The sequence below is a fragment of the Podarcis pityusensis genome (genome assembly GCF_964106645.2).
Source record: "Podarcis pityusensis genome assembly, chromosome: Z".
Classification (NCBI taxonomy): Eukaryota; Metazoa; Chordata; class Lepidosauria; order Squamata; family Lacertidae; genus Podarcis; species Podarcis pityusensis.
The window spans coordinates 29,811,531-29,830,309 of NC_138044.1; the positions used below are offsets into that span (position 1 = coordinate 29,811,531).

Consider the following 18,779-nt stretch of genomic DNA (forward strand, 5'->3'; position numbering starts at 1 on the left):
AAGAAAGTGTTTTCTCCTAATGCAAATATGGCAGAAGTTCAAATGCTGAAATTAAACTCTGCCTGAAATCTTTCTGGGCATTTTATTTTCCCTTTTCATTGAAAAAAGGGCCCTTTGCACTGTAAAACATTCAGAAACGAGTTAACATAGGAAGCAGCATTATATCTAGTTAGATTATTGGCCTGTCTAGCTCTGCATTTTTGTTTGCATGCAAAGCAAGAGCTCCACCATTGAAAACAAAGATAACTCTGCTGGATCAGGCCAGTGGCCCATCCATGGCTGTCAGCTTACAGATTTGAAAATAAGGGACCAGCAGCCTCAAAAATAAGGGATCAGCAGCCAAAATAAGGGATTTCCCAAGCACTGGTATGTTCAACTTCTGAGCCCCTCCAAGCCAAAGGCAGAAAGCCCAGCCAGCAGCCAAACGAAGCCTCAAGCGGTGGTTCCCACAGCGCAGCAACCCAGCAAAGGGGATGCAGCAAGGAAAACCACCGTCACCTCTCCGCTGGGAAGCGCTGAGCAAAGGGGAGTCCCCAGGCAACGCGGCCGATTTGATCGGCACAAGGCATGCAAGCTCCACCCCGCAGTCATTCTTAGACTTCTTATTGGGTGAGCAACGCAGCCAAGCAACACAGTTGGAGCCTCCCTCCTCCCTGGCTGGCAGGGAGGGAGGGAGAGGAGCTGTTTCCTTTGAAACCCGGGAAATTTAAGGGACATCATCAATAAGGGACAGCAGCGGGACACGGCGCTGGGATAAGGGACTTTCCCGCCAAATAAGGGACAGTTGACAGCTATGGGCCCATCTCAACCTGCATTCTCTTCTCTCGGTGGCCAACCAGATGCCTGTGGGACGTCTGAAAGCAGGACTATATAATAGCACACTTGTAATTCCATTCCTTTCCCATATGGTGAGGGGGACTCATTTGCCACACCCTCCTCCCCCACAAAGGAGGCAGCCACGTGGGGGCAATTTTCCCTTCCCTCTTCTGTCTACCCATTAAGACACTCACCCTCCTATTTTCCAGTGTGGGCTCTGCTAGTTGCCTTCATTAAGTAGGAATTTTTGGGTTGACACTAATTGACACGTATCACTTCTTTCTCGTCTTCTTCCCACTGTTGAATGTTGTCTGCTTGACTTGCATTTTATTTGAATTCGGTTAATTGGCATTTGGCTCAGGTGGTTGAGTGGATTTTGGAAAATATCTGACTAATATCAGAGCCAAAGTAGTTTTGGGCCAGTTGGGTGCATTGGGGTGAATGTTGGCCAATAGGGCCTTGGTGCGCATGTCGGGTTCATATACTGAAGGAGCAGGCAGTGAGGATCAGAGGAGTTTCCTCAGGCCTTCCTGCATGATCACAGCATGCGGCTGGCAGCTGGCTCAGGATTGATGGGAAATCTTCCCGTCAACGCACCTCAGCTCCCAGACCTCATTGGTTTTGGTTAATTTGGTTGAATTGACCGGCAGATTCTATGTTGTTGTTGTTTAGTCGTTTAGTCGTGTCTGACTCTTCGTGACCCCATGGACCAGAGCACGCCAGGCACTCCTGTCTTCCACTGCCTCCCGCAGTTTGGTTAAACTCATGCTGGTAGCTTCGAGAACACTGTCCAACCATCTTATCCTCTGTTGTCCCCTTTTCCTTGTGCCCTCCATCTTTCCCAACATCAGGGTCTTTTCCAGGGAGTCTTCTCTTCTCATGAGGTGGCCAAAGTATTGGAGTCTCAGCTTCAGGATCTGTCCTTCCGGTGAGCACTCAGGGCTGATTTCCTTAAGAATGGATAGGTTTGATCTTCTTGCAGTCCATGGGACTCTCAAGAGTCTCCTCCAGCACCATAATTCAGAAGCATCAATTCTTTGGCAATCAGCCTTCTTTATGGTCCAGCTCTCACTTCCATACATCACTACTGGGAAAACCATCGCTTTAACTATACGGACCTTTGTTGGCAAGGTGATGTCTCTGCTTTTTAAGATGTCTAGGTTTGTCATTGCTTTTATCCCAATTCTATAGTTGTTATGTTTTAATAAATATACCCATCTTTCTTGTCTCGTGTGTGTTGCTGGCAATCTGTGCTTTCCAACAACTGGTAATGCAGAAGCATTATTCCCTCCAACTGTGGAGGCACAGCACAGCCATCATAACTGGTAGCCATGGATCTCTTTCTCGCCTGTGAATTTTTCCAGTCCTCTTTGAAAGCAATCCAAGTGGATGGCCATCACTGCCTCTTGTGGGAGCGAATTCTGCAGTGTGTTGTGTGAAGAAGTACTTTCTTTTGTGTTCTCTGAATCTTCCAACATTTTACTTCATTGGGTGTCAACAAGCTCTGTCATGCCCCCTCTTACTCAAAGCTGTAACCTTTTCTTGAAGAAGCATTTCTCCATCCTCTTTGATCATTTTGGTTGCTCTTTTCTGAACTTTTTCCAATTCGACAATATCCTTTTTGAGGTGAGGTTGCCAGAACTGTACACAGTACTCCAAGTGCGGTCACACCATAGATCTTTATAATGGCATTATGGTACTGTAAGCCCCCCCCCCCCAATTCCTTTCCTAATGATTCCTAATACAGTGGTACCTTGGGTTACATACGCTTCAGGTTACAGACTCCGCTAACCTAGAAATAGTGCTTCAGGTTAAGAACTTTGCTTCAGGATGAGAACAGAAATCATACTCCGGCGATTCAGGTTAAGAACAGTTTCAGGTTAAGTACAGACCTCCGGAACGAATTAAGTACTTAACCTGAGGTACCACTGTATGGAAGGTCTCATACCTGGTCAGTCACTGGCAGCTCAGGTCCCGAGAGAGAGAGAGAGAGAGAGAGAGAGTATATATATATATATATGAATGATGCTGAGCAGTTTAATATCATCAGCAAATGTGGCCACATCACTGTGCAACCCAACTTTAGTTATTATATAAACAACTTAAAAGGGTTTGGTTGAATCCGTCCTTTTTCTTATATATTTATGGATGAACATTTTAGGTTCCTGTTTTATTGCTGTTATTATATTTGGTTTTAATATTCCTTTTCTTACTTTGTTAAGTTGCTTTCAGACAGTATCATGTAAAAAGCAAAAAGTTAGTGTAATAAACAAGATGAATAAGAACTGAAATACTTAAAATTAAACTTATTTAGGTCATGGCAAGGGTAAGAACATCACTATCTTGAACTGAGGTTTAAGTCACCATTTAGGAAAGGTTATGTCTTCCACTTGCGTTGATGTTGTGTGAATTTTGCATGTTTTCAGATGATGTAAGATCAAATTTACAAATTTGTAAACTGTGAATGCAATAACTGGCTGGACGAAAGGGAGGCATTGTTTCATGAATGGTTGATGGTGCGCTTAATTTAGAGTTTGCTTCGCATTCGTAAACCAAACATTTTTGAAGGCACATTGCAACCTTAACTTGAATGTCAGCAGTTGTATCAGATGATAGGCCTGCCAAAACACTGGTGTGATAATGACAAACTCTGGATGTGTGGGGAGGTGCTTTTTTGGACCTCCCATGTCCTTTCAGAAGATAAATGTTGTGCATCCATATCCTTGATACTGCAGGAGGCTTTTCATGTTGTGTAGGAAATCTAAACAAAAAGGAGTGGGAAGAATAAGGCAAATGGCATTTTGGTTTCAGACAGATATAAAGCATCCTGTTGCCATGATCACACACATTCCTGAATTCATTTCATCTGTGTGAAGGTCTGTTTTGAAGCAGGTGGTGAAGCTCAGAGAAGTTCTATATTATTTATTTCTGTTATGGATAGGTTGGTGAAAATCCTAACACAGACTTGTGTATACATGCATTGCCTCCATGTGAAAAGTTTTGAATATACTCATCTTGAATTTTCTGCACTCTAATGCACATCTGCTCTGGTGTATATTATTGTAAGATTCAAAATAAGTCCACAAAGACACTCCTTCTCTAATACAATGGTACCTCTGGTTACGTACTTAATTCATTCCAGAGGTCCGTTCTTAACCTGAAACTGTTCTTAACCTGAAGCACCACTTTAGCTAATGGGGCCTCCTGCTGCCGCCGCACTGCTGCTGCGCAATTTCTGTTCTCATCCTGAAGCAAAGTTCTTAACCCGAGTACTATTTCTGGGTTAGTGGAGTCTGTAACCTGAAGCGTATGTAACCTGAAGTGTATGTAACCTGAAGTGTATGTAACCCGAGGTACCACTGTACAGAGATTAACTGAGTTGTTTTTAATGCTTATTTACTTTATGGCAGCCTCATAACCTGATTTGCTCAGGAATATCAGGAACCAAAATATCAGTGCAGTTTTGAAAGATTCAATCAGTCATCTTGATTCAAAATGGCATCCAATTGCATCCAAATATAGACTAAAACCTGTTCGTTGATCTCAGGAGCCATCATGCAAACTGTGCTTACAATATTATTATTTACAGTATTTCTCCATGGACCTCAAGGTGGCATACATGGTTTCCCCCCCTCCTATCTTCAGATATCATAAGAGGTATCCAAATGCTCAGCAAAGGAAAGGACAACTTCCCAAAATATATAGAGAGATTAGTGGGCCCTTGGGACCTTTTTAATGTGGGTGGGATATAAAACTTTTGGGGTAGGTTATAGGATCACGCGTTGGCACTTTGAAACATCATGTTGAGGAAAGGAACTTGTCTGCATTATATATTAAAAAATAAATCTTTCATCAGACCCAATATTATATAGCTCAGTTGGTACAGCAGGAGACTCTGAATCTTACAGTCATGGGTTAGAGCCCCACACTGGGCGAATGATTCCTGCATTGCAGGAGGTTGGACTAGATGACTCTCATGGTCCCTTCCAACTCAACCATTCTATGATTACGATTCTATATTGGTTTGTTTGGGGATTATGGGCTTAACTTTTAAAACCTTACTGGTCCATGGCTGAAATTGGAAGGAGATAGATTGATTGACGATCCTAAAACTTTTAAAAATTTGTTGGTTGCCAGTAATGTAGCCAACGGGGGATATATTAGATAACTGGAAAAGAAGATGAGCAGATTAAGACATGATCCTGGGAGACAAAGGAATTTACATCAGGCTAGAGGGCATAAGATTTGGCAGGTTGGACATGAGTCATCAGCATTAGCACCTATATCTAGATAGGGATGGCTGTGAAGATTTAATTGTAAGGGTGAGCAAGCAGAGCAGAACACCCTGACCTTGCCAGATCTTATTTTCCTAATGATGCAGGACCCCAGGGAATCCGGGGAGCCATGATGATCCATATAGATTTTAAACACTCTTAGAACTTCATAATCTCTGGCAAGTGCTATGACCTGCCCTTTTTCGTTTCTTGTTCCCTAATTTGTTAAAGCCTCAGAGCTAATGACCATCCCATTGTGTTTATAGTAGGGATTGGGGAACTTGTTGCCCTGCAGCTCTCCCATCTGCCCTAACCAGCAGGGACAATGGTCAGAGTACAACCACATCTGGAGAGCGACAAGTTTCCCCATCCCTGGCTAGTGGGAATCAGCTTTCTCCAGTGGTTTCTTAAAGTGTTAAATGTGGATGAGTGATCCACTAAGCTGTCCTCACTGGGGATGCCACAGTCCATAATTTGTGCCTAGTTGATTGGCAGTTTATTAAGCTAGCGTGGTTGGCTATCTTGAGCCATATGTTGGAATTTTTGAGCCAATTGATGGCATCTCCCTCCCAGTGAGCACAAGCTACAGGTATGCATAGGAGTTTGAAACTGCAGTTAACTTTCATCCTCCTCTTTCCCCTACCTGCATCCATACAGTGGGTTCAGGACAAGAAAGCAATGCATTTCACAGATAAAAATAGGGCCACTGTGTGCAAGTATCATCCCTGTCCTCATACCAGATAAGGATCACTTGGGGGCAAAGATGTAGACAATGGGAATCGGTTATGGCATTTAAAAACCCAACTTTTATCTGCAGAAGAAAACAACAGGTCACACTAAGACTTCCTCTGCTCTGGTACCCCCATTGATCCACCTGGCTCAGTATTGTCTACACTTACTGATGGTAGTCCAGAGTTTCATACAGAGACCTCTCCCAGCCTACTCTGGAGATGCGAGGGACTGAAGCAGGACCTTCTGCATGCAAAGTGGTTGCTCTACCACTGAGCTATGGCACTTCCCAGGATGCAGAGAAGACAGGGCTGGCTGAAAAAGATGAATGCTTCCTGTCTCTATCTTCTTCCTCAAGATGAGCTGGACTACTACTGCTGGAGAGTAACTGGAGAAAAAAATTAGGATGGTCTCCTAAAGAATAAGGAAGGTTGGTGGTTCGAATCCCCGCGATGGGGTGAGCTCCAGTTGCTCGGTCCCTGCTCCTGCCAACCTAGCAGTTTGAAAGCACGAAGTGCAAGTAGATAAATAGGTACCGCTCTGGTGGAAAGGTAAATGGCGTTCCAGTGCGCTGCTCTGGTTTGCCAGAAGTGGCTTAGTCATGCTGGCCACATGACCCGGAAGCTGTACGCCGGCTCCCTCAGCCAATAAAGCGAGATGAGCGCCACAACCCCAGAGTCGGTCACGACTGGACCTAATGGTCAGGGGTCCCTTTACCTTTTTAGACAGACTTTGATGGAAATGCTCATGGTGGCAGTATTCCTATGAGTGTATTTAGGTTTATGCTGGAATTGGAATGGAACACAAAGCTTTACAGCAAAATTGTTTTAAAAAACAACTAACCTTGACATGAGTATAGATATCTGCTAGAGAGGAAGGGCATTGTGCTGAAAGCACCACAGAAAAGGATTCATTTTTATCTTCTTCCGTTCCATCTCCTTAACTGGCAGTGGCCAAATTACTGGAAGACATTAAATTCATTGGTAATATGGGTCACGATGTTCACCATCACGCATACGCTTGTGTAGAAAGCTGTTCAGCCGTGCTTTCTTTTGTATGCACTGTGTACTGTCACATTACAAGACAGCTGGGTTCTTCATCAGTGACTTTCTGTGTTCTTTGCATTGTCACCTGCCATACTGTTTGAACCATTAAGTAAATGTCTTCCAAAAAGGCTCATGCCCTGGGGATCTATGAAAGAGCAGCCTGAGTCATAAAAAATGCCAGTTTTGCTTTTTCATAATAGATGTACCTGGCATAAAGGCATATTTAGATCAACCAGCTACACATAATTTCCTTATCGGAGCACGACACACTTGTTTGGTTTATCCCAGAGCAAGTCAAAAGCACAGAAGGGGACTTTGGGGGAAATCCTTCTGAATGCCCCCTCCCCCAGTTTAACTGCTGCGTTGTTGCGTTGTTGCTTAAATATATTACCTTCTTTTCTCTTCCCTCATGTTGCCTTCGCATTCAACTGTGTGCCTCTGAGTTTACAGGAACAGTAGTTTGAAGTAGGGTTGTGCACCAGACTTGGCCAAGGCCCAAATCAAATTGTCTGGATTTAGGGATGGGGTGAGGAATGTGGGTGTCACTCAGATTGTGAGGGTTGCTGTGGGTCGGGTAGAGCATTAAGCTGATGTTGGGAGGGGAAAGAACAAAAGGCCAAGGAACCCAGTTGATTGTTGGCCATGAACACTGTGCTGAGACTGATATCTTTCATGACCAAGCTATCTTCCAAGCTGCGACCCAGCAATAGTTTTGAAAAGTCCAACATTGCTGGTGCAGAGCATCCAAACTATTGTACCCTCCAATACTCCAATGATAACAATGGGAACACACTTGTAGCATCTAACCAAGGGCTACTGGCATGCTTCTGTACTGCATCATTACATGTTGCAGAAGCCTTATTCTGTCTGTTGCCTGACATCTTATTTTATCCTTCCATTGCCCTCTACACTATTTTTAAAGCCAAAGGGATGTGTGTGTTCTTTGAACTAAAGATATGCTAAGAAAACACAATTGCTCTACAGTAAAAACAGTTCAAAATATACCTCATCAGCAGGGGTATGTAAAATGGCAGGCTATGTACTGCCTTTCAGTGTTGATGCATCTAACATTTGTAGAAATGTGCTCTGGTTACTCGATACATCCCTTCGCACACTCACATAGCCAATGTGTGATTTAAATGCCAGAGATTGGAGTGCTGCTTAACCATGAAGAGTATGGAGTAAATTATACTCAAGAGGAGACCTACTGATATTAATGGACCTAAGTTAACAATGTCCATTAATTTCAGTGGGTTGAGTAGGACTAGCATTGGATGCAACCCATTGTGTCCACTTCTGGGCACCTCATTTTAAGAAGTACTTTGGGTCCAGAGCAAGAAGGACAGTGGTGAGGGTTCTGGAAGCCAAATTCCTATAATGAACAGTTGAAAGATCTGGGCAACAGAGAATTAAGGGGAGACTATCAGAAGGTCGGTGGCTCGAATCCCTGCGACGGGGTGAGCTCCGTTGCTCTGTCCCAGCTCCTGCCAACCTAGCAGTTTGAAAGCATGCCAAAAAGTGCAAGTAGATAAACAGGTACCACTCCGGCAGGAAGGTAAACGGTGTTTCCATGTGCTGCTCTGGTTTTGCCAGAAGTGGCTTAGTCATGCTGGCCACATGACCCGGAAAAACTGTCTGTGGACAAACGCCAGCTCCCTCGGCCTGTAAAGCGAGATGAGCGCCGCAACCCCAGAGTTGTCTGTGACTGGACTTAACTGTCAAGGGTCCTTTACTTTTACCTTATCACAATAGTATTCGAATAGCTACAAAAATGGATATGTTGCTTCAGAAGGCAGGGCTAGAACTTGTGGGTGGAAATTGTAGGAAAGCAGATTTTGCTAAATATTCTTCTAATAAGCATATTTTTGTATGCAACTTTGAGAAATGTGCACATTTTTACAAAGCCATTTCTCCTAACACAATACCTTTTTGTATTTTATTTTCTACTAATATATCCCTTTTCATTTTTGTAAACTTGTTGTTTTTGGGAAACATCACAAAATTTGGAAAACTGCAAATGCCAAAGGATAACTATGTTTCAGGTCACATATTGTTTTGGAAAGTGTGGATGCGGTTGGTTCACTTTTAAAATACATTTCCCCTCATCCATAACTCTAAGCAGGACTTAGTTGGATACAGCTCTAGCTTCATAGCAGCTCAGTGTTGTAGCCAACGCTAGGCCTATTCAAAGTGTGCAAAAAGCAAAAGTAGGTACGTAATAGAGGCAGCTGTTTACAAGGAATAGGGACCAGAAAATAAAAATAGTTGGACTTCTTGCATTTTCAGTATCAGCCCTCACCTTTGTGACATGGTTTACAGAACATGGTTTAAATATATCCCGGAGAAACAGAAGAGAGGGGTGGAGGGGGAACCCAGCAGTAAACATTTTCCTCTTCTTCGTTTCACACCTCTGCTAATTTTCAGTAATGGTAGGAAATAGTAAGAGATGATTTCATTGTAATGGCACGCTAGATTTATTTCCCTCCATAAAGCCAGAAACGTGACGCCTCTAGTACACAGCCCGTGTCTGGATAATCATAAAAGGAAATGGTAATTATAGAAATGATGCCTGATCCTGAAAGTGCCTGGCTGGCCCGGCCTGGCCCGATCTCTTCACCATTGCTTTGCCACGACACAGAGCACTTTGCGAAGTGAACGGAGAGTCTAAAATAGCAACAACGACGAAAGGCAAAACGTGTCCTAGGGAGTGGGGTGGGGAAGCCACATTTAGAGGCTAGAAAAACAAGGGAAGACATGGTCTGGAAGACATTTGTGTCTGTTTAAATAGCTCTTTGAGAGAGAGAGAGAGAGAGAGAGAGAGAGAGAGAGAGAGAGAGAGAGATTAAATTCCAGGAGGCATTGGAACAGAATTTTCATTTTATAATTTTAACTGATTTTTAAAATTTATTTTCAGTGTATTGAGGATTTTTGCACGCTGCTTGGAGAGGATAATAATTAAGTCAAGAAATTGTCAAAATAAATCATAATATACTTAGTTAAATAGAAGCATCGGAGTGTATGTGTTCCTGAGTTTTATGCTATACTTGCTGCCTTCCATCTTGGAATGGCTACCATCTGTAATGTGTGGGGTTGTTTTTTTTGCATCCTAGCCACAGCATTTTGCATCAGCTCATGTCCAAGGGCAGACCTGTGCATAGTGCATTGCAATGCTAGAATCTTGGGGCAAGTATATTTTATTTTATTTATGTTATCTATTATACTTAACAGTCACTTGTCATCAGAAGGCCTCTAAGCGATTTACAGCGAAACACACACACACACACACACACACTCACACACGAGGTACCATAAAGCAAGGGGGGAAAGGGGGGGGGTCATACAGTACATCAATACATCATCTAACATAACATTTGTGGGGAAACCAACATGGCACATCCACCATATAAATGACAACAACATTAATTATATACAGTGGTACCTTGGTTCTCAAACTTAATCCGTTCCGGAAGTCTGTTCCAAAACCAAGGCACACTTTCCTATAGAAAGTAATGCAAACTGGATTAATCCATTCCAGACTTTTAAAAACAACCCCTAAAACACTAATTTGACATGAATTTTACTATCTAACGCGAGACCATTGAGCCATAAAATGAAAGCAGTAAACAATGTACTGCAGTCACACAATCAATCAATCAATCAATCAATCAGCAGCTGAACTGTGTTCCACACAGTCACAAAAACAAAACAAAAAAGAGGCACAATAAATAGAGGCACAAAATAAATAGCAAAAACAGACAGACCCCATCGTAACATTCGAAATGGAAGTGTGGCACTCAAATCAGAAGCGTAACACTCAAAACGGAGCATGTTCGGCATCTGAAAAAAGTTTGCAAACCGGAACACTTACTTCCGGGTTAGCAGTGTTTGGATTCCAAGTTGTTTGAGGACCAAGGCGTTTGAGAACCAAGGTACCACTGTAGTTAGTTCCTAGGCCAAGAGCAATGACTTGAAAAGGGAACTACTTCTCACAGAGGTGAGTGGGGTGAGGAAGTCAGTGTGGGCCTGTAGGCCTAGAAGTAAGTAAGGCTTCGTGTCTGCTGTAGTTTTAAATAATACTGTTCATGTTTAGTTCACCTGAAGTCCCTGGAGTCTGCTTCTAAGAAAGACACAACACATGGGGTTACCAAATGCAGGAACCACAGAGACCTGACAAGCCTTGATTGTGGGCCTATAAAAGGAAATCACTTAAGCCCCAAGTCTTAATCGGGGCCTGCCTCAGATTGAGGTTCCCAACTCCTGGATTGCGAAATCGTATACGATTGTGCCTATAAAACAGTTGTGTGAGTGTTGCCTATGTGCGTATGGCGTACTCATGTAATGGGAAGCCAAAACTGGCTGCAGCTTCTCTGTTGTTTGTGTTCAACTCATGGCCCCGTAGGACAAGTCAAGAGAACTGTTTCCCCATGTTCTTAGCCATGGGATATGGCACTTAATTTCACATTATATGCAATATAAAAGATGTGTACCAGTGCACAAGGTGTGAAATGATATCATTCCATTTTGTGTTCTTTCCTTAAAAGAACATAGGCTTTTATATTCCATCAAGATGAAAACAGTGAGCTGAAGCTGCAATGAGGCAGCTTTTTTATTATTCCTAATCAAGTACTCCTGTTGCTGTTTGAACCTAGGCCTTGATGACTGCCTTCAACAATACATAAAGAACTTTGAGAGGGAAAAGATCAATGGAGAACAGCTGTTACACATTACTCATCAGGAACTTGAAGAGCTGGGAGTCACTCGAATCGGTCACCAAGAACTCATCCTGGAAGCAGTGGATCTGCTCTGTGCTTTGGTAAGTGGACCTGTTTACTTGGAACGCTCTCCATGTTGATCTCTGTGTATCTTTCAAACTGAAGTAAGCAGATCAAGTCATAACGATGCTTCTGAAATTCTTACTGTCTGAATTTTGGAGCTTCTATTGTGCTTGGGGAGTTTTCTTCAGCCCTGTGGAGCTTTCAGGGTGGTGTGAAACAGGGTTCTATTTCATCCCCCATGCTGTTTAACGTCTATATGGAACTGCTGAGTAGTGTCATCCAGAGTTTTGGAGTGACCTTTCAGCAACATTCTGATGTCACACAGCTGTATTTTCCCTTTACATTAGTAGCTGTGGCAGTGGCAGCCTGGCCTTGGTGATGGATAGGAGGAGAGCTTAAAGCAGGTAAGAATGAGGTACTCTTGGTGTGTCTCTCCCTAGCATCTTCTGGCATGTCCAATTAATCATCTCTTTGGTCCAGCTGGTTGCCCCTTCCTTCCTAGCTTTTCTCAACCCCAGCCACCTCATGGCCTCCACGGCTGGCATCAACGCTGATTTCTGGCGAGATCTTGCCAGAAATCAGCGCCAATGTCGGCACTGATGTGGTGACAGTGATGGCAGGGTGTGGTTCCATTTTGCCTCGAGCAGCAAAATAGAACACTCCAGCCCTGATAGCAGGTTGTACAATTTGTGTACTTGGCTTTCTAAGCTGTATGGCAACAGCTCTTTAGGATCTCTAGCAGAGATTATGTTCCCCATCAACTGCTACCACCTCCTCTTTTCTTTTTAAGTGGAAATGCCAGGGACATGCTAGGGAACCACCCACTGCCAGCGCCACTGTATTATCTGGATTAAGCTCTCATCCAGTTCTTTACCAAGGTCAGACGCCCACTGCCACAGCTGCAGATGTAATGGAGAAATAGAGCCGTGCTGCATTAGCATATTGCTGACAGCTGACTCCAAAATTCTGGACGGCGCCACTCAGTGGTTTCATGCGGGTGTTCATAGAATCATAGAATTGCAGAGTGGTAGGGACCCGAGGGTTATCTAGTCCAGCCCTCTGCAATGCAGGAGTCTCAGCTAAAGCATACATGACAGGTGGCCATCCAACCTCTGCTTAAAAAAAAACCAAAACAAAACAAAACAAAAACAAAAACAAACAAAAAAAGAAACCTCCAAGGAAGAAGAGTCCACCACCTCTTGTGGGAGTCTGTTCCACTGTCAAACAGCTCTCCCAACTCAGACATAGATTCCAGAAAAATGCTATGCTTCAAAGATCAAAGCTGCTGAAAGATCAAAGAGAATCAACAGGGAGTTGTGTCTTCTGGATAAAATGCCATTTTTCTGGTCCCCATAGTAAGAAATGCTGCCCATTGGTGCTTGGAGAGCAGATGTTATTTCTTGGGTCAGATTTGACCCAAGAACTCACAATTGCTGACCTCTTTGATGGACTTTCCCCTTTCTCTGCCCTGCACCATGTAATATATCATGAAGCTATGAAATACCATTGAAACTATGAAATGCCTTTGGAGTAGAACTTAAGATTCTGCTCATGAAAACTCCATAATCTTTCTCTCTGTGTGTATTTATGAGCCAAAAGAGCAATTGGCAGCTCTTATCAAAGAGTTGCTCTTTCTAGATGACTTTGACCTTGTAGCTCACTCCAAGTAAAGGCTAGAGATAATGATATCTCATTTGCTTCTGTCTTTCCAAGCTCTGACTTGACAATTAGCATTGGGGGGGGGGGGCAATGCAGTGTAATGGCAAACATAAAACCTTATTATGAACTAGGTGCCAGTTTTACTAAATAGTGAAATGAAAAATACATTGACAAGACCTGGTGTTTTGTTTTTGTATTTTTGTTCTGCAACGCGCTGCATGCAGACATTCAGTCCTTTAACACAATCTGTAATGCACTGTGTACATTTGCTATTGTTATTGTTATGATTATTGTCATTATTTCCCCATGAATTTGTGCTGGTGTAATAGGAAGCTAATACCATTTGACAAGGATTTGCTAAAAAAGACCATTAACTCAGTAGTAGAAAATAAGAGCATAAGAAGGGCCTGCTGAATCAGGCCAATGGTCCATCTAGTCTAGCATCCTGTTCTCACAGTTGCCAACCAGATGCCTATGGGAAACCCACAAATGAGACTTGAGCACAATAGCAATCTGCCCACCTGCGAGCCCCTGCAACTGGTATTCAGAGGCACACTGTCTCTGGCTGTGGAGAAAAGAACATAGCTATTGTGGTTAGTGGCCGCTGATACCCTTATCCTCCATGAATTTTTCTAAAACACTTTCTAAGCATTCCAAGTTGATGATCATCACTGGCTCCTGTAGGACTGAATTCCATAGTTTCACTTTACATTGTGTGAAGTATGATCTTGCTACAGGTAGGTAGCCGTGTTGGTCTGTCGTAGTCGAAACAAAATAAAAAAAATCCTTCCAGTAGCATCTTAAAGTAAAGGTAAAGGGACACCTGACCATTAGGTCCAGTCGTGGCCGACTCTGGGGTTGCGGCGCTCATTTCGCTTTATTGGCCGAGGGAGCCGGCGTACAGCTTCTGGGTCATGTGGCCAGCATGACTAAGCCGCTTCTGGCGAACCAGAGCAGCGCATGGAAACGCCGTTTACCTTCCCGCTGGAGCGGTACCTATTTATCTACTTGCACACTGACAGTAGCACCTTAGAGACCAACTAAGTTGGTTATTGGTATGAGCTTTTGTGTACATGCACACTTCTTCAGATAGGAATTTTTTTTTATTTTGTATGATCTTGCATTTACTATGACTCTTCTAGCCTTCAGTTTTATTTGGATGGCTTCTAAGTTCTGGTATTATCATGAGAGTAAGAGAGAGAGAAAGAGACAGAGAGCACATTTTGACTTCCATCTCTTCTCCAATTCATTTTGCCCTAATTCACCAGTGAAAAGGCAGCAGTGTCATTATAGTTTGCCTCGCGAGTATATTTGGACTAGTGCACATTGAAGATAAAGCTTCTTCCTTCTCTTTCTGTCTTGTCTCCCTTTTACATCCCAATTTCTTCCTAAAAGCACTCCACATTTTCTGCATCCCAGACTGTTAAAAGATTTTATACTGCTAAATCTTTGTATGGCTGTGTGCAGTAAGGCCCTCTTCATGCTAAAACCATTGCTCTTGAAAGAAGCGACATTTTCTCCCATTTTGCTTCCGTAGTCTTTGATTTGCACATATTGCAGAATGTATTTTTTAATTTGATTGTAATCTGTAATCAGGTTTCACTCTGACATAAACCACTTTGTACACACACCGAATTGTGCCATTGCTTTTCTCTTTTTGCTTCAGAGTCATGGGAAAAATAGAAACTCATACAACTTAGAATAATAATATTTTGGTTTTGGTAGTGGTAGTAGGAATACACTGTTCTGTTTGCAGACACCTGGGTGTTCATTTTGTTTTAGGCCTCACTGCTAAGTTCTAAAGCGGCTAGAACTTTGGTGTGATTAAACCTAATGCAAGCTTTTGTACTTCATTACGCTGCTGTTTATTGGCTGACATAAAGCTTGATTACTGTCCATTGGTGCATATCCAAATTAATTTACTGAGTCCACATTGCCAGATGTGCTCTGACTCATACACAGCCCAGTGTTTCAATATCACTGGATTAGTTATCCTTTATTCTTCCCTAGCCTGCCCTCATTGTCTGCTACGTGCAGTCTAAGGAGAAAGCCACTAAAAGAGCAGCCTAGTTTTGGAGAGGGGGAGTTACAAAATAAAAATTAAAGCACATTTTAAATATTAGCAGCTTAATGCCTTGATTGGAGCAGCTTCAGATGCTTGCACATAAGGTGTGCAGACATGTTATATACATGGTTATTTATACCATTACAAAAGGGCCACTGATGCTCCCTAGAAGTTGCCGTCAGATGCACCATTTCAACCACTAAGGTCTAGAACAATTTGCATTCTCTTTATATTAAATGGGAACATGCTTTGGCTCTGATAAAACTCCCACTGAAATGAAGGGGGAGTGGGGTTCATGGCTGGTGTCAGTGCCTGGTGAGTCAGTGCTAGAGATTGTCAGAGTCTGACAGATGTTGGGCCTCATTAAGCAAGCCACCCAGAGTGCCACTCTCTCAGTTCGTGCTTCACACATAAGTGTATGGAAAAAATTTGCTTTGTTTTGTTCCTCCACTCATTTTTATTATTAAAGACCTCATTCATTTTGTTCTTCATTCATTAAGATCACATTGGCTTTGTTATTCATTCATTACATTCCCATTCATTATGTAATTCTCATATTCATTTCCCAAGACCCTCTTCTTTTATTTTTGTTTGGCTTCTTTCTAGCACATGTAGTGGCAGAAGCATTGATTTGGGTGTCCGCCCGCCCGCCTCTTGTTTCCTACAGTTTTATTTTCCCAGAATGCCCCAGACATTAATTCATTGTGAAACATTGTAGTTGGGGAAGTAGCTGCCATCACCCCCTCGAAATGACTCCTGTTAGTATTTGCCCTGTTTTTCATAGAATGTCCCAGAACAAGATCTTGTCGTTCTGGGAATAAAATGTTGTCGGCTAGGAAGCATGGAAATCAGCTCTGCTTCAACCAGAAAAGGTTATATCCCTCACCCCGTTAGTGGCAAATGGGGTGGCATTTTTCTTTTTAATTAAAAAAATGTACCTGTTCAGTAGGGACGCGGGTGGCGCTGTGGGTTAAACCACAGAGCCTAGGACTAGCCGAACAGAAGGTCGGCGGTTCGAATCCCCGTGACGGGGTGAGCTCCCGTTGCTTGGTCCCTGCTCCTGCCAACCTAGCAGTTCAAAAGCACGACAAAGTGCAAGTAGATAAATAGGTACCGCTCTGGCAGGAAGGTAAACGGTGTTTCCGTGCGCTGCTCTGGTTCACCAGAAGCGGCTTAGTCATGCTGGCCACATGACCTGGAAGCTGTACGCCGGCTCCCTCGGCCAATAAAGCGAGATGAGCGCCGCAACCCCAGAGTCGGTCACGACTGGACCTAATGGTCAGGGGTCCCTTTATCTTTACCTTTACCTGTTCAGTACTCATCCTGATGTTCATTACTCATGAGAAATGAACATTGAACTGAATGGGTCTCAACAAAAATGCCTCCATCTTATCTGGTTTAGCTTCCAGTGGTTGTAGTGATGGGGTAGAAACTGATTTTGTTTGCATTTTAATGAGAAACTGCCCAATTTGCACTTTTGAGTGTGATCCAAAACACAGCTTCCCTTCAAATTCTGCACTTCTCCAAATTTGCAATGTGTTTCCAAACACTATGTTTAAAATGTTTATATTAGGGTATTGTAATTCTGTTTAAATTATACTAGTCATTTGTAAATGACAACAGTGGAAACATCTTCACTTTTAAAGTGAGTAGCAGTGACAAGCATGGTAGGCATTGCATTAATATTGTTGCTACTATTTTTTGAGAAAATGTTCAACATCAGTGCCCATTATAAAAAAACGCTGTATGTGAGTGATTTTAATCACATTTGCACACAGGGATCTGTCATTTTATATGACAGGAATAAGTCAGGCATGCAGATTCTGCATTTGAGTTGTGAGATGGGATTCAATGCAATTAAAAATAAGGTAATCCAAAAGTTAACAAATACAAAGGAGGCGTCACCAAAGACTTTTCTTTACTTGGACACCATTTGCTTTAGGATGTACATATCTTACTCATCTGTACAAAAATCTTGCACATTGATCCTCTTGCAAAAATCGTTTCTAGTAAAAAGCCCTATAGGGATTGTACCCCAGAGCACGTCTTGTTTCATGCTGGTGTTTAGGAAATGGAAGCATTTGTTCATCCATATGAAAGACCAATGCCAATCAAAAAATGCAAAATGATAACCTGGTACCAGCTCCCTCAAATTTGGATATAGGCACGTAGGAATTTGCCCAACCCAGGTCTTGGGGGAGCCATTCTATATCTGAAAAAGGATAAAAGCAAATATTCCGCAGGTACAAGATTCTAAAGAGCCACAATAATTACAAGCCATTGAGCCCCACACCTGTGTCTAAGTTGTTCCTTTGACAGTGATGGTAGGAGTTTTCCAACACACTTCTGCTCTCTCGAATGCAGTACTCTGAAGTGAGAGCCTTCAAACAGCCCCCAAACACTGAAAGGCACACAGCATGTTTCAATATTCTTCTGTTTAAAAATGTAAATTTTATTTTTATGTTGTTTTATTATAAACAAACACAGAGTGCTCATCCTTTCAAGCCTTTTCTTTATCAGAACTACACAGTGTCAGGAAATGACAGATGGGAGCACTTCTTAGACTGCTTCTCAGCCGGTTTGCTTCTTTAGTTCATCAAAACCCAGCTAAGAAAAGAGTGTAATTTACTTCTTTTGAGTAGGAAATAATCTTGGAGCACAAATCCCACATTTATGCCTGGATCCCATTGAGTTCATTTAAGCTTACTTCCAGGAAAATAGAATCCTAAGGCTGCCATCCTATATGTTGAACTCAATGGAACTTAATTCTGGAAAAAAAGCCTGGGATTATGCTACAGATAGGTAGCCGTGTTGGTCTGCCATAGTCAAAACAAAAAAATTCCTACCAGTAGCACCTTAAAGACCAACTAAGTTAGTTCTTGGTATGAGCTTTCGTGTGCAAGCACACTTCTTCAGATACACAGTGTATCTGAAGAAGTGTGCTTGCACACGAAAGCTCATACCAAGAACTAACTTAGTTGGTCTTTAAGGTGCTACTGGAAGGAATTTTTTTGTTGGGATTATGCTGTTAGGTTTTAGCCCTATGCACACTTACCTGGGAGGGAGTATATTTAATTGAATTCAATGGGATATATTTCTGAGTTAACATGTATAGGACTACAGCCTTCAATTGTTTATTTCTAGTGTCATTTATCATTGCATTTATATTTCACCATTCTGTGAAGAGCTCAAGGTGACATACATGGTCCTTCCCCTGCCTCATTTTATTAGCACAAGAACCCTGTGGGGTAGGTTAGGCTGAGAGTTGGTGATTAGCCCAATGTCACTCAGTGAGAATCTTGGCTGAGTGAGGATTTGAACACTGGCCCCCAAGTCCTAGTCCAACATTCTAATTGACTACAGCTCTCCTGTTAAATCCTGCTTCATTTTTTCCCCTTAAAGGAAATCCAGTGCT

At 42.6% G+C, this 18,779-nt stretch overlaps 1 protein-coding gene and 1 long non-coding RNA gene across 3 annotated transcripts in view; one reads left to right on the forward strand and one right to left on the reverse strand.

Moving 5' to 3' along the window:
- LOC308468814 (connector enhancer of kinase suppressor of ras 2-like) overlaps positions 1-18,779 on the forward strand; it is a 317,637-nt gene that overhangs the window by 91,878 nt on the left and 206,980 nt on the right. For both annotated transcript variants that reach the window (XM_080991239.1, XM_080991238.1), the window contains exon 2: positions 11,515-11,678. In XM_080991239.1, coding sequence (XP_080847365.1) covers positions 11,515-11,678 — 164 coding nt within the window. The remainder of the gene's footprint in view (positions 1-11,514; positions 11,679-18,779) is intronic.
- Positions 2,965-8,078, reverse strand: LOC308468869. The gene is made up of 3 exons (XR_013981910.1): positions 7,871-8,078; positions 5,990-6,196; positions 2,965-3,577 (listed from the first exon to the last, which is right to left on the reverse strand). It is a non-coding gene; the product is annotated as an uncharacterized lncRNA (long non-coding RNA).